We start from the raw sequence: 13,237 nt of genomic DNA, 5'->3' as shown, positions 1-13,237 counted from the left end.
TTCCTCTCTTGTACTCATTTTACTCCCTGTTTTTTTTTCCATTTTTCTTCCCTAATTTTATTTTCAACAGCCTAAAAATTTATCCAAATTTTATGAAAAAAAATTATATTCTTCATTATTTATAATTTCCTTAATTTTAAATTTATGAAATTTTGCAATTTTGTTCTCAGCCTAAATATCACCCAAAATTTATGAATTTTCTTTCTTTTGGATAATATTTTAAAAAGAATTTAAATTTCTGAAATTTTATAATTTCATTTTCAACCCAAAAAAATCGATTTAAAATACTTCCCGTAGGTCTAATTCTCAAAATTCATGCATTTCATCTTTTACGTCCAAATATTGCATGGCATTTTTTTATAGAATAACTTGTTGATGCAACCAGAGTGCTACATAATAAAGTAAGAAAAAATGGCTAAGTTACGAAGTAAGTTAAAAAGGTAAATACGCTACATAAACTAGTGGTAGTAGTAGAGATTTGAGAGTTGACCATTAAATTGAGGGGCCTATTTATCGCATTTTGTAATGTATGTGTTATTAATACGGTAATATTAATGTGTTAATTAATTTTATCGTCTTGGCCTGCAATATTACTGTCTCAGACGGTACTATTACTGTTTTGGCATTCAATATTACTGTCTGAGACAGTAATATTGTTGTTAACACAATAATTTAGGGAGAATAAAAAAAAGTCAACGCTGAAGACCGGCAAGAAAATAAATAAAAAATAATAACGCCAGAAACTTGCTGGAAAAAAATTCGAAAAATAATATATTTTCTATAAAATATTTATTCAAAAAAATTGTGAAAATGATGGTTAATGCGATATATTTGTTCAAAATCGTGATCAATGCACAATATTAGTGAAGTTATAGTTTTTAATGAATAACATTGATGTAAATAATATCACTAGGGGTATTTCGGACAAAATATATAGAGCTGAATTTATCTGCATAATTATTTTTGTGTGAAAATATGTTGATTTAAGTAAGCATTTTCCCGCATTTTCCCTTGGGTTGAGATGCAATTCGCCCTTATTGAATTTATTGTGTTTGGACATATGAATCCAAAATTTTGGAAGGCAAAAGGAGTATTAGTCAATTTTTTTACACAACTCTTTCGAAAACTTTGTCTCGGCAATTTCAAAGAATAAAATAAAATTTAATTTTAATAATAATAATTTGAAGTTGAGCAGCTTTGAATATTTTCTCTGTCCGTCGTGCTGTTGAACAGAGAATATGTATAAGATTCTGAAATCTGATGAACGCAAATGGATTTGGGACAGCTGCAACAAATTTGCAGTCACTCTAAATGCAAAAGGTTAAACACACTTTATCCCTTCTTGTACTATATATTGAGTTTATATCAAACCCTAAACCAACAAAAAAAAAGTTATAAATTAACAAAAATACCCTTAACTAATTTAACTGGTGTTAAGGGTTCCTTCGACCCTACACTCGGTGAAAAACACCGGGTGGGTCTTCTGCTGCCACGTGTTCTTTTTTTTTTTTTTTTTTCTAAAACCCTTAAAGGTAAACCCTAGCGGAGAATCTATTATAAAATACAAAAAAAAGACACATGGCAGCAGAAGACTCACCCGGTGTTTTTCACCGGGTGTAGGGTCGAACAAATCGGTGTTAAGTAAGACCGATAGACACATTAATCAACATTCTGATTACCTAGGGATACGTTCATTTTATTATTAAAGATCTTTACTCTTTACTTTTATTTTAACTTTTTATTTGAAAAATAAATAGGTACATATTGAAAAATTATTAACTCATATGTTTGAGGATCAAACTGATTGATGTTAAATTTCTCTCCAAAAAACAACAATTGATGTTGAATTACATTTAGGATAAATTTAGGGAGTTTTTATTGATACTATAACTTTAATTTGTGTACATTTAGCATAAATTAAATGGATGATGAAGAATATGTCTTTTATTGATTGATATCACACGTTTTTTCAAACTTATTTTAATAAATTATTTGGCAACTAATTAATTATATGAAATAACTAAATAATAATATTAATCAAATTAAAACTCAAACGATCGCCACAAGTAACATGAAAAGTCACGATCTTGAAAGAACAATTAGATGATTCATAGTATTTTTTCCAAGTCTCCAACACAACATATATAATAGACAAGTAGATATAAAAAAAATAGTTAACTTTACCTCGTTGCATGCATGACGGCAGACAGGCGCAAAACACAATCATATATATATATATATATATATATATATATATATATATATATATATATATATATATATATATATATATATATATATATATATATATATATATATATATATAACATTATATTGTGAACCAACCCAAAAGTTTTCATCTATAGTACTACTTTATTCTGTTTATTATGCCCTTTGAACATTACTGCTCTTCTTTCCTTGTGAAATCGAGTTTTCCGATGCATATAGTACTGCTTGTCCGATCCTCATGGTTCTTTATTTTCAATTATTATAATAATAATAATATACTACTACTATAGTTCTTGGAACCCAAAGCAGCTTTGACTTGAATCTAATTAGACTTTGAATTAAACTAATCTTTATAAATTAGTTTAATTAAACCCATCCCCCAGCTTCCATTTTCCTCTTACAAATATATATACGTCTCAACTCGGCATCTGTACTCGGCGGCGGCAAACGTATAATTATCAAGAATAGAGATAACTAAAAAAGAGTGAACGTACAGAAATGGTGAGAAGCTTCAACCAACACCTAGTTTTGATTTTCCTTTTGATGATTGGTCTTGGAAAATCTTTATCACTTGCACGTCCTCAAGGTACATTTTTTAAATTAATTAATTAATTAATAACAGTTTTTTCCTCTTTTGCGAACGTTGTTTTTCTTTAATTTGTGTTATCTCAAGAATATTCATTCTGCTTGTTCAGATAATTAAAGGATTTTTGTGTAAATATAGTAGCTGACTTTTAGTTTCTTGCACCAACTTGTAGTGAAGGAAGTAAATGAGGTAATTATTACTGATGAGAAACAGTATACATCCGCGGTTGGAGACAGTAACATTAGTTTAGAAAAGGTAATTGATCTTGTTTTTCTCTTCTCTTTAACACTTTTAACTTCAATTTTTCTGTCAACTCTAACATTTCTGTGCGACGAGCTAGAAAATTATACCATCATTAAATTTATTATTTTTCTTTTAAAAAAATATTGGCAACCAATAAATATTCATAAGTGGAAGCTGAATTAATAAACGCATGCAGGAAAGTGTGGATGGCATTACAAATGCAGCTGAAATTGAAACGAGAGGAAGAAAAATGAGTATGGAGACAAGAATAAAGAAGATGCGAAAAGAAAAGAAAGTTTCATTAATGGCGGCCGCATCAGATAAAAAATTCGAGAATAATGTAATGGGAAAGAGAAAAGGCGATGATGATCATGATCATATAGGCGGGGGAGAAGATAAAAACTGGAAAGACGATTTCATGGCTTTTAGCGCAGATTATCGTTCTGCAAAGTCTCATCCTCCAAAGAATAACTGAATTTTAATATATTATTAACATAGCTAGAGATCATTCATAGAGAGATCGAGTGAGAGAACAATTTTACCCCCTGCTCTTGCTCCAATATAATACTTGATCATATATATGTACTCTATACTGTATTCTATTCTATTTGTATGTATGAGGTCCAATTAATTAGTTAGTAATTCAATATCTATTCAATTATTGTTATTATTTTCATTATTACTGTTTTGATTTTGGTTTCCATCGGACGTACCAGATTTCATTAGTAATTTCACTAGTCATGTAATGTGTCGGTGTTTCTAATTCTAGCAAGTGAAATATATATATATTAGTATTGGCCCCATGTTTTGATTCAGGTTTCGCCCCTTGATTAGTAGGTACATGGAGTTTTATCATTCATTAGAGTCAATGTCAAGATTAGGATCAATGTCAAGGTTTAGGGTTGGGACTACTTGTTATATATATTTGTAACCTGCAGATTTAAATTTAGCAAATGAAACGAGCCCAAGTGTATTATTGATTGTAGATATTTTAAATATTTTTAGTGTTGGAATATAACAGTGCCTACCAAGTCAAGAAAGTGACTTGCGAACCACTCTTATTTTAACTTTTTTATTCAGTTAATAATATTTCATATCGAAAAAAACATATTGATGATGGTAGAAATAGATCACCTTAGATAGTTGATGTAGGATGAGCTGGAAAAGCGGAGTGGATCACTGGCTCACGAGCTTGATGACCTTAAGATATCTGCGATCATAGAATACGTGAACTAAGCAAGATCCGGCGGAAACCCCTCCGACGCTCAAGTCAGACGTGCGGATAATCAATCATAGCCAAGAGAATTTGACTCCTAATATTATTTAGATAATAGGGCCTACCTTTAATATATGAATTATATCGTTATTTATACCTTAGATGAGATTGTTGGGCCCAAATCTTATTTGAAGGTGATTGGGTCTCGGTGATAGTGGTCTTCAATATTGAGCTCGTGGCCAAGTAGGTAAATAAATTGTAAGCTCGTTGTGTTGGCCCAATTAGGCATATCATTAAGCCCCCCACTCTCGAGTCGATGTGGGGGCCATGTTGAAATGGGTGACAGATCGTGTCGAGAGTAAAAATTGTAGTAGTCGCTCGTTGGCGTATGACTTGATGGTGTGCGAAAACGCGTTGGAGCGTGTATCGGAGGGGCGTGAAGACGCGTTGGCGCGTAGCGCGACCAAGTTGTCGCGATGTAAGTTAATTGAGTCGTCGGTGTTGTTATCTCCTCGTGGGAGTTGTTATTTATTGACGTTGTCAATGGTTTGACGCGTTGCTTGTATGTGTTTACATATAACCTTGTGTGTGATGTACTTGATGAGTGGATCAGACTCTCATGATTTTTTTTATGGGGATCGTCCCCCTTGTTAGACCTCGTGGGTCGTAAGTATGTTTGGACCGTGGCCACGTTTTAATGAAAGACCCGTCGAAAACGATTAGAGAAATTTGAGTAATCAAGCTGGCCAGGCTATATAGATTCTCATAATATCTCTAAGTGTTTCTAAGGTTGCCGAGCGAGTTGGCTCCTCGTGGGAGTTGCCTTGCAACGGATTTGTAGTGTCGAGCGAGTTGGCTCCTCGTGGGAGTTGTCTCGTTGCGCGTTGTAGTACCGATGGAGTTGGCTCCTCGTGGGAGTTGTCTCGCTGCGGGTTGTAGGACCGAGCGAGTTGGCTCCTCGTGGGAGTTGTCTCGCAATGGGTTCGTAGGATCGAGCGAGTTGTCTCCTTGTGGGAGTTGTCTCGCAAGCCCCCCACTCCCGATTCAATGTGGGAGATAAGTCGAGAAGGGTACCGAATCGTGTCGAGAGTATATCGATGTTGTAGTGTTCCGTTAATCGTTGGCGTGGCGTGGAAAAATAATAATTTTTATTTATCCGATCCGTTTAAGAGCGCGTGCGATTTGGTGAGGCGTATTGGATAGGTCGAGAAATTTGGTGGTGCGCATTGAAATTTTCGTTCGATTTGGTAAACGAGGTGGAATATGCGCGCGATTTGGTAGAACACGTTGGAATTCGCGCGCGGATGGAAGGAGGTGGGGGCTGACCGCGCGACCTGATTGATGGAGGGGAGGAGGGTGGGTGACCCGCGCGATTTGATTGATGGAGGGGGGAGGTGGGTGAGAAAAGAGAGAGAGAGAGAGAGAGAGAGGGAGGGGTAGAGGAGGCGGCCCATGTGGAGGGGTGAGTGAGTGAGAGAAGAGAGAGAGAGAAATAGGGGAGGGGTAGGGGAGGGCGGGCCCACGTGGGGGGTTGGGTGGGTGAGAGGAAGGAGAGAGAGAGAGAGAGAGAGAGAGAGAGAGGGGGGGGATGCCCGCGCGACGGGGGGAGGGGGGTGGTATGCCCGCGCGTGGGGCGGGTGGACGACCTTTTTCGCCCGTTTTCGAGGAACGTCAACGTGTTTCTTCTCCGTGTGATAATTTGGCATCGAATAATGGAATTACCAATATTATTGATGATGTTGGAACTAGTATGAGACGTCTTATATCCCAATTTGTAGATTTTGGGAGTAATAGTGAAGAATCACAGCAATCCGAGAGTGATGTAAATCCGGATGGAGATGTGGGATGTGAACCCGCTTGGGGTTGAAAAGTAAGGGTGATGTTAAATCATTGGGATGAGATGCCCAACCTTACGGTGGGATAGCCCCCAACTTAAGATGAGACGATCACGAACCTTTGGGATGAGATGCCCAACCTTGGGGTGGGATAACCCCAAATTTAGGATGAGGCGATTACGAACCCTTAGGATGAAATGGCCAACCTTGGGGTGGGATAACTCCCAACTTAGGATGAGACGATCACGTACCCTTGGGATGAGACGCCCAACATTGGGGTGGGATAACCCCCTAACTTAGGATGAGGCGATCACGAACCCTTGGGATGAGATGCCCAACCTTGGGATGGGATAACTGCTCAACTTAGGATAAGGCGATCACGTACCCTTGGGATGAGATGCCCAATCTTGGGGTGGGATAACCCCCCAACTTAGGATGAGATGGATGGGATGTTACATTCGAGACCTATGGTCTAAGGTGGATGCGCACGGTTGTGCCATCGCTTCAGTGACAGCACGAGTTGAAGCTTCCGCGGTCGTACGCTGAAGGTTCTCTTCGGTTATCTGAACCGTTCGAGGGGGGCGGAGGTAGGCCCCCAGGGAGTCGATAACCCTTGGCGAACAAAATATTTTGGGGGCACTGTAAACCCCCGGGGAGTCAATAACCCTTGGCGAACGAAATATTTTGGGGGCAGAGGTAAGCCCCCAGGGAGTCGATAACCCTTGGCGAATGAAATATTAAGGGGGAACAGTAAACCCCCAGGGAGTCGATAACCCTTGCTAGCGTTGAAGGGCCTCTTCGGTTGCCTGAATCGATCGAGGGGCGGGAAGAAGTGGATCCTGTTAAGGATCTAGTGGGACATCCGAGGAAGGTCTTGTGGTGGATCATAGAATACGTGAACTAAGCCCGGGGTTGATCCGGCGAAAACCCCTCCGACGCTCAAGTCAGACGTGCGGATAATCGATCATAGCCGAGAGAATTTGACTCCTAATATTATTTAGATAATAGGGTCTACCTTTAATAAATGAATTATATCGTTATTTATACCTTAGATGAGATTGTTAGGCCCAAACCTTATTTGAAGGTGATTGGGTCTCGGTGATAGTGGTCTTCAATATTGAGATCGTGGCCCAGTAGGTAAATAAATTTTAAGCTCATTGGGTTGGCCCAATTAAGCATATTACACATATATATATATATATATATATATATATATATATATATATATATATATATATATATATATATATATATATATATATGTTAGAGAATATTATATATAGAACTCTTGTAATATTAGGATTCTAGTATGATTGAGTTACCTAGATTAGTTAGGATTTAGTTACCTAGTCAAACTCTATTACCTTGGAATATTTCTCTATATATATTCCATGTAATCAACCCATAACACAATGGGGGTTTCTATTCTATTACGTATTATTATTTCTCTCCTTCTCTCATTCTATTCTTCTTATATGGTATCAGAGCACCAGGTTTAGGTTTTTTAACCTGGCCGCCTTTCTTCTCCATGGCGGTGAAAACCTAGCCGCTTTTCTTCTCCATGGCGGTGACCACCCAATTTTCTCCCTCCCCCGGTGGTGGTACTCTAATATTTGTTTTTTTTTTTTTTTTTTTCTATCTTTTCCATGAACACCACCCAATTTTCTCCCTCCCCCGGTGGTGCATCTTCTCTATCTCTTTCTTCTTCTTCTTATTCTTCTTCTTCTTCTTCTTCTTCTTCTCCATGGCCTAAAACCTAGCCGCCGCTTCTCTTCTTCTCCATGGCCGGCGACCACCAAACCGAATTTTCTCCCTCTCTCGGTGGTTGGTGTATCTTCTCTATCTTTTTCTTCTTCTTCTTCTCCATGGCCTAAAACCTAGGCGCTGCCTCTCTTCTTCTCCATGATATTTCTATTGAGGAATTCTCTAGCGTTGTGTTTCGCTGTTTCTGTCCAGTCTTCACGTTTGAAGTTTCCAGTCTTCACGTTCGAAGTTTATTCGTTCCGACTGCGGGAGCGTGCTAGCAAGTGATTGTCCAGTCTTCACGTTCGTCACGTTTCGACTGCGGGGGCGTGTTAGAGAATATTATATATAGAACTCTTGTAATATTAGGATTCTAGTATGATTGAGTTACCTAGATTAGTTAGGATTTAGTTACCTAGTCAAACTCTATTACATTGGAATATTTCTCTATATATATTCCATGTAATCAACCCATAACACAATGGGGGTTTCTATTCTATTACGTATTATTATTTCTCTCCTTCTCTCATTCTATTCTTCTTATAATATATATATATATATATATATATATATATATATATATATATATATATATATATATATATATATTTCAACTTATAGAATGTATTCTATTAGAGCGGGGAACAAATTAAGTATATGTAGATATGGCCACGGGCCGAGTTGGGTCCGGGTCCTACTTTTTCGGGACCCGAAACCTACCCACGTGGAGGCGGGTCCGGGTCCGGGTCCAAAACCGGTTCTTGAATTTTTTATTTATTTTTATTTTATTATTTTCATATATATCAAAAAAAGGAAAAAAAAAAAAAAGAAGATAAATTTAAAGGACTTGAGCTTAGTTTTAAATTTAAAATTATAAAATTTTAAATTTAATTATAATTTTAAATTTAAAACTAAGTTGCCTACGTATCCGGTATGGAATCAAAGTCCACATAGTTCTCTTACCTTCACTTACCTTTTTAGTCGTCGATTGTGCTGCCGGGTGAAGTTGTATTCCCAACTTCTGTAGGAACATATTTATCATCATCGTCGTCGTCTTTGTCAATGTGATCATCTTTGTGTCAGTAGTCGGTTTTTGTCCAGTCTCCCAAAAGCATTTGATTTTTGAAATTGTCGGCACCGAGATTGCTTCTTGTTGGATCCAATACTCTACCGGCTACACTAAAGGCGGATTCGACCGCACCAGTGGAGACGGGGCAAGCGAGAACATCCTTGGCAATACGTGCCAAAATTGGACACGATGAACTTTTTGACTTCCACCGCTAGTATGTCAAAATCTGTACTTTCTGTGGAATCAAATCTAACGGTTAAATAACTCTCAAGTTCCAATCGTTGATTGGAACTTGAACTTGAGGATGAGGACCTTGGGCGCTTGAAGCGCTCATGCAATAAACGTTGGGCCGCCAACATAGTAGATGTATCCGATGTTGAAGTAGGATTGTTGTTTGGAACATTAGATGTTCCAGATATACTAGCATATTCATCATAAAGTTGATTTAATCAATAATGTAGTCGAAGTGCTAACAAGAGTAGGTACGTTAGGAAGTGGAGGGCAATCAATCAATAATATATCCTTAGACAAATTATCGTAATATATTTGTAGCATATCAGGTAATAGATCAAGCCTAAGTCTAGGATCTAAAATTGTAGCAACCAAATATAGTTCAGGAATATTCATGTAATATTTGCAGAATTTTTTCTTAATTTCATTCAGACATGGAACTAAAATTTCAATTTGCATAGCTTCGTTAATAACACCAGCAATATTGCATAACGTATAACCAACTAAATGAGCAGTAGGATAATAAGTACCAGATACTAAATCAGAACTTTCGGAAAAAAAATGCTTAAAACATTACAAATTTTCAAGCATGTATCCCATTCAGATGGTAAAATATAAATTCCAGCCTGAGGAAATTCCGTTTGAAAAAATTGACATAATAAGTCTTTATATGCAAAAGTTTGTTTTAAAAGTCTATATGTTGAGTTCCAACAAGTTGGAGTATCTCGGTTAAATCTAACTTGAGTCATGTGGTGGGTTTGAAAAAACTCCCACCATTGTCTAGTAACCGATTTGTGTCGCCATATGTATTGAATACATGCTCTAATTTTAGTAATATGCGTTGACAACATTCGTAAACCATCTTGGACACATAAATTCAAAATATGACATATGCACCTAATGTGAAAAAAATTTCCCCCACATGCTGGCTTACATGCAGCTACAAGATCAGGGATAGAAGCCGTATTGGCACTTGCGTTATCGAATGAAATTGAAAAAGTTTTTTCAGTTAATAAATATGAATCTAACACATAGCGAAGTGATTGTGAAATTTCAGATGCAGTATGACCAGTATTCATAACACGAAAACCAAATTTTTTTTTTTTCGAGTTTCGATGCACGATTGATCCAATGACATGTTACACCCATATAGTCATTACGACCCCAATGATCACTCCAAATATCAGAACAAATAGAAACTTTGTTGTCTAGCATAAAAAATTCTTGTACTAATTCAATTTTAAGTCGAGAAACCAATTTTTTTGTAGTTCGAGTAATTGTAGTTTTTGGTTGACGAGAACAACTAGGTCCATACATCTTTTTAAAACAACTACTAGAAATTCACAGTTTAGCAACGGACATATCCGTCGCTAAACAACACTATTCCATCTCTAACCAGCCTTTTGCAACGGATAACACCCGTCGCTCAGTCCCTCGCTAAACAGCGCGTCGCTAAATTTAGCTACGACGAGTACATATCCGTCGCTAACTTTAGCCACAGAATATTCCGTCTCAATTCCGTCGCTACTTTCGTTGCAAACAGTCTGTTGCGGTGCTAATTATGGATACTTTTATCTGATACTAAATATGTTGCAATATGTAATTATCTTTTTCAAATCTTAATTAATTTTTCAATACAATATTTCTTTACATATTTAAATTTACAATATACTTATTTAAATAACTCATAAAACAAAGAGAACACTTTAGGAATGATCATAAATAATTTTATTAATGAAAAAAAATCCTATTTAGAGCTCAACAACATGAATAAAATTGTGCATTAACCATCTCCTAAAAGTCTACAAGATAATACTAATTGTACATTTTCACCGTAGCGTGTCGAACATGTGCATTAAACGTCTCTAGCTAATCCTCGCTGTCGACTTTGATGAATGGCTTCAATGAAGTCTGCAGACAAGCTAGCTTGGAGCCAAAGACTGCCAAAGAGACTTCATTAGGTAGCGCAAATGTCGTTGTCATGAAAACCCCATCTCCACAAGCTAGCATATTCTTCTCATTGATCTTATATTCTTGAATCTTCATTTCCTTCTTCATCAATCTCGTGTGTCTTCGATGTGTTATCTAAACGGTGCCTCTATGTTTCACCTGATACCATATAAATTGAGTAATAAATATACATAACATAAATCGAATTATATATATTATGGTATTGAAAGACATCATAATTTAAAGAAAGCTTTCTTGATCCAAAGACAATATGGAGGGCAATTGGTAGTGCTCTAAAAGAAGCAATTAGATGAATAAAATAAAGAAAAATGAAAACAAAGAAAACATAGTCGCATATAAACCAAACATCTACATTCCCCTGAATTATCATTAGCACCCCAAATAACTAGTTGTTAATATGAAACCTTATATCTTTACTAACACTAAAGTTAAAGTATATAGAAAATATAAAATGACACAATACAATACATCTTGTAAACAATTAATTAATATGTCAATTACTTACCTCCTCAATAGCATCAAATTTTTGAACACCGGTTATGTGTTTCTGCACACACAAAATAGAAAAAAAAAAAAGATTATCCAAATGTATTATCTAAGTTATTGATCAAGTAATACTCCTAAGGTACAATTTTAAACTAAATAAATTAGACTAAATAACATGTAAAAAATATGGCTACTGAAGTAATCTTGACAAAACCATAAAAATAAAATACTAAAATGAAAAACCTTCATTCACTTGGTCTATCACATAATCGTAAATTAAAAAAAAAAAAATAAAAAAAATCTTATATGTCAAAACCCAATCAAGCAAAACATAAAGAACGAACATAAAAATCATATGATATGCCTACTTAATCATTTCGAGGAGATGGGAATGGTCGGTACCATGAATCTGAAGTTCGAACTTCAATTTGATAGTCATTTGAGACAGAATATTCATTCTCCAAAGCAATCTAAAATTGTATCTGAAACAAAAAAAATACAGTATTCATTATTCAAATAAATTCAAAACTAAAACTAAAATATAATATTGATTCTCCAAAGTAATCCATTTGAAATCCAGAAAGTGAAATCAAAATTGAAACTCAAGTCTTATACGTACTGTGATTGACTTCGATATTTTATTCTCTGCAAAATAGGAAATCATTATCACAAGTGGCACATAAACAATTCTTTAAACATAAGAACAATAAATCGAGCATATTAGGTAAGGCATTATGTGGAAGTACCTGAATGGAATAGGCGGGGTTATTAAAAGCAATATGAAATTTGAATACCCAATTAAGTATTAGGGCTTTTATCATTCCAATTATAAAATAATCGAAGAAGAAAAATATACCTAATTCAAAGTTAGAGGATTTTTACATATGTAAACAGGCGGCTTTAGGGCTTACGGTTGGATAGCATCGTTGCGGCGGTGACTGGTGGGGATTAGAGAGACGATGTAGACGGCGACCGAAGCAGGCCGCAGGGGTATAACTGTAAATTTCGGGATTTTGGAAGTGAAAAGTGAAAACTGAAAAGTAATGGGAGATAAATAAACTAATTAATTCATGATTAATCATACTACACTAGCCATAAACATGTTATCTGTTGCAAATTCCATTACAAAATATTTATTTTAGTAACCGATTTGTCATCTGTCGCTAATTTCTATCGCTATTAAATAAATTTTATAAACAAAGGGACGAATTTGTGTTCCGTTGCTGATGCCGTCGCTAATTGTTTAGTTTAGAAACGAATTTCTTATCCGTCGCTAATGCCCGTCGCAAAATCACAATTTTCTAGTAGCAAAACTAAATGAAAGTGATGCTACTGAAATAACTCTAGCCCATTCTTCTCTTTCTACAATTTTTGAAAATTTAAAAAGTTGAGAATCGGTACCTTCCTGTGAAGAATTAAATCGTATTTGTGTTTGAGTTTTGTCGCGACCGAATTCCGTCGGATGTTTGCTAATCAAGTGCTTACGAAAGGTCCCATGCCCATCGCCCTTTTTCCACGCGTATGATTTAGGTGCACCCTATATATTAAATTAAAAAACTATTAATACACTTGCTAAATTAAATAGACAAATAAATAAAAAATAAAAAACTTGCAAAAATAAATACCTT

General features: G+C 35.8%; 1 protein-coding gene across 1 annotated transcript; it reads left to right on the top strand.

Annotated features, from left to right (window-relative positions):
- Positions 1-2,682: 2,682 nt before the first annotated feature.
- On the top strand, positions 2,683-3,697 carry LOC148768010 (uncharacterized). The gene is made up of 3 exons (XM_088823490.1): positions 2,683-2,815; positions 2,988-3,070; positions 3,255-3,697. The coding sequence occupies exons 1-3, from the start codon at positions 2,728-2,730 to the stop codon at positions 3,531-3,533; spliced, it is 450 nt and encodes a 149-aa protein (XP_088679616.1). The 5' UTR covers positions 2,683-2,727; the 3' UTR covers positions 3,534-3,697.
- Positions 3,698-13,237: the final 9,540 nt, after the last annotated feature.

Source organism: Erythranthe guttata, chromosome 9 (assembly GCF_056151865.1).
Source record: "Erythranthe guttata isolate IM_541 chromosome 9, IM_541, whole genome shotgun sequence".
NCBI classification, from domain to species: Eukaryota; Viridiplantae; Streptophyta; class Magnoliopsida; order Lamiales; family Phrymaceae; genus Erythranthe; species Erythranthe guttata.
Note: the sequence above shows the minus strand (reverse complement) of the source record. Positions and strands in the feature narration are given on the sequence as shown.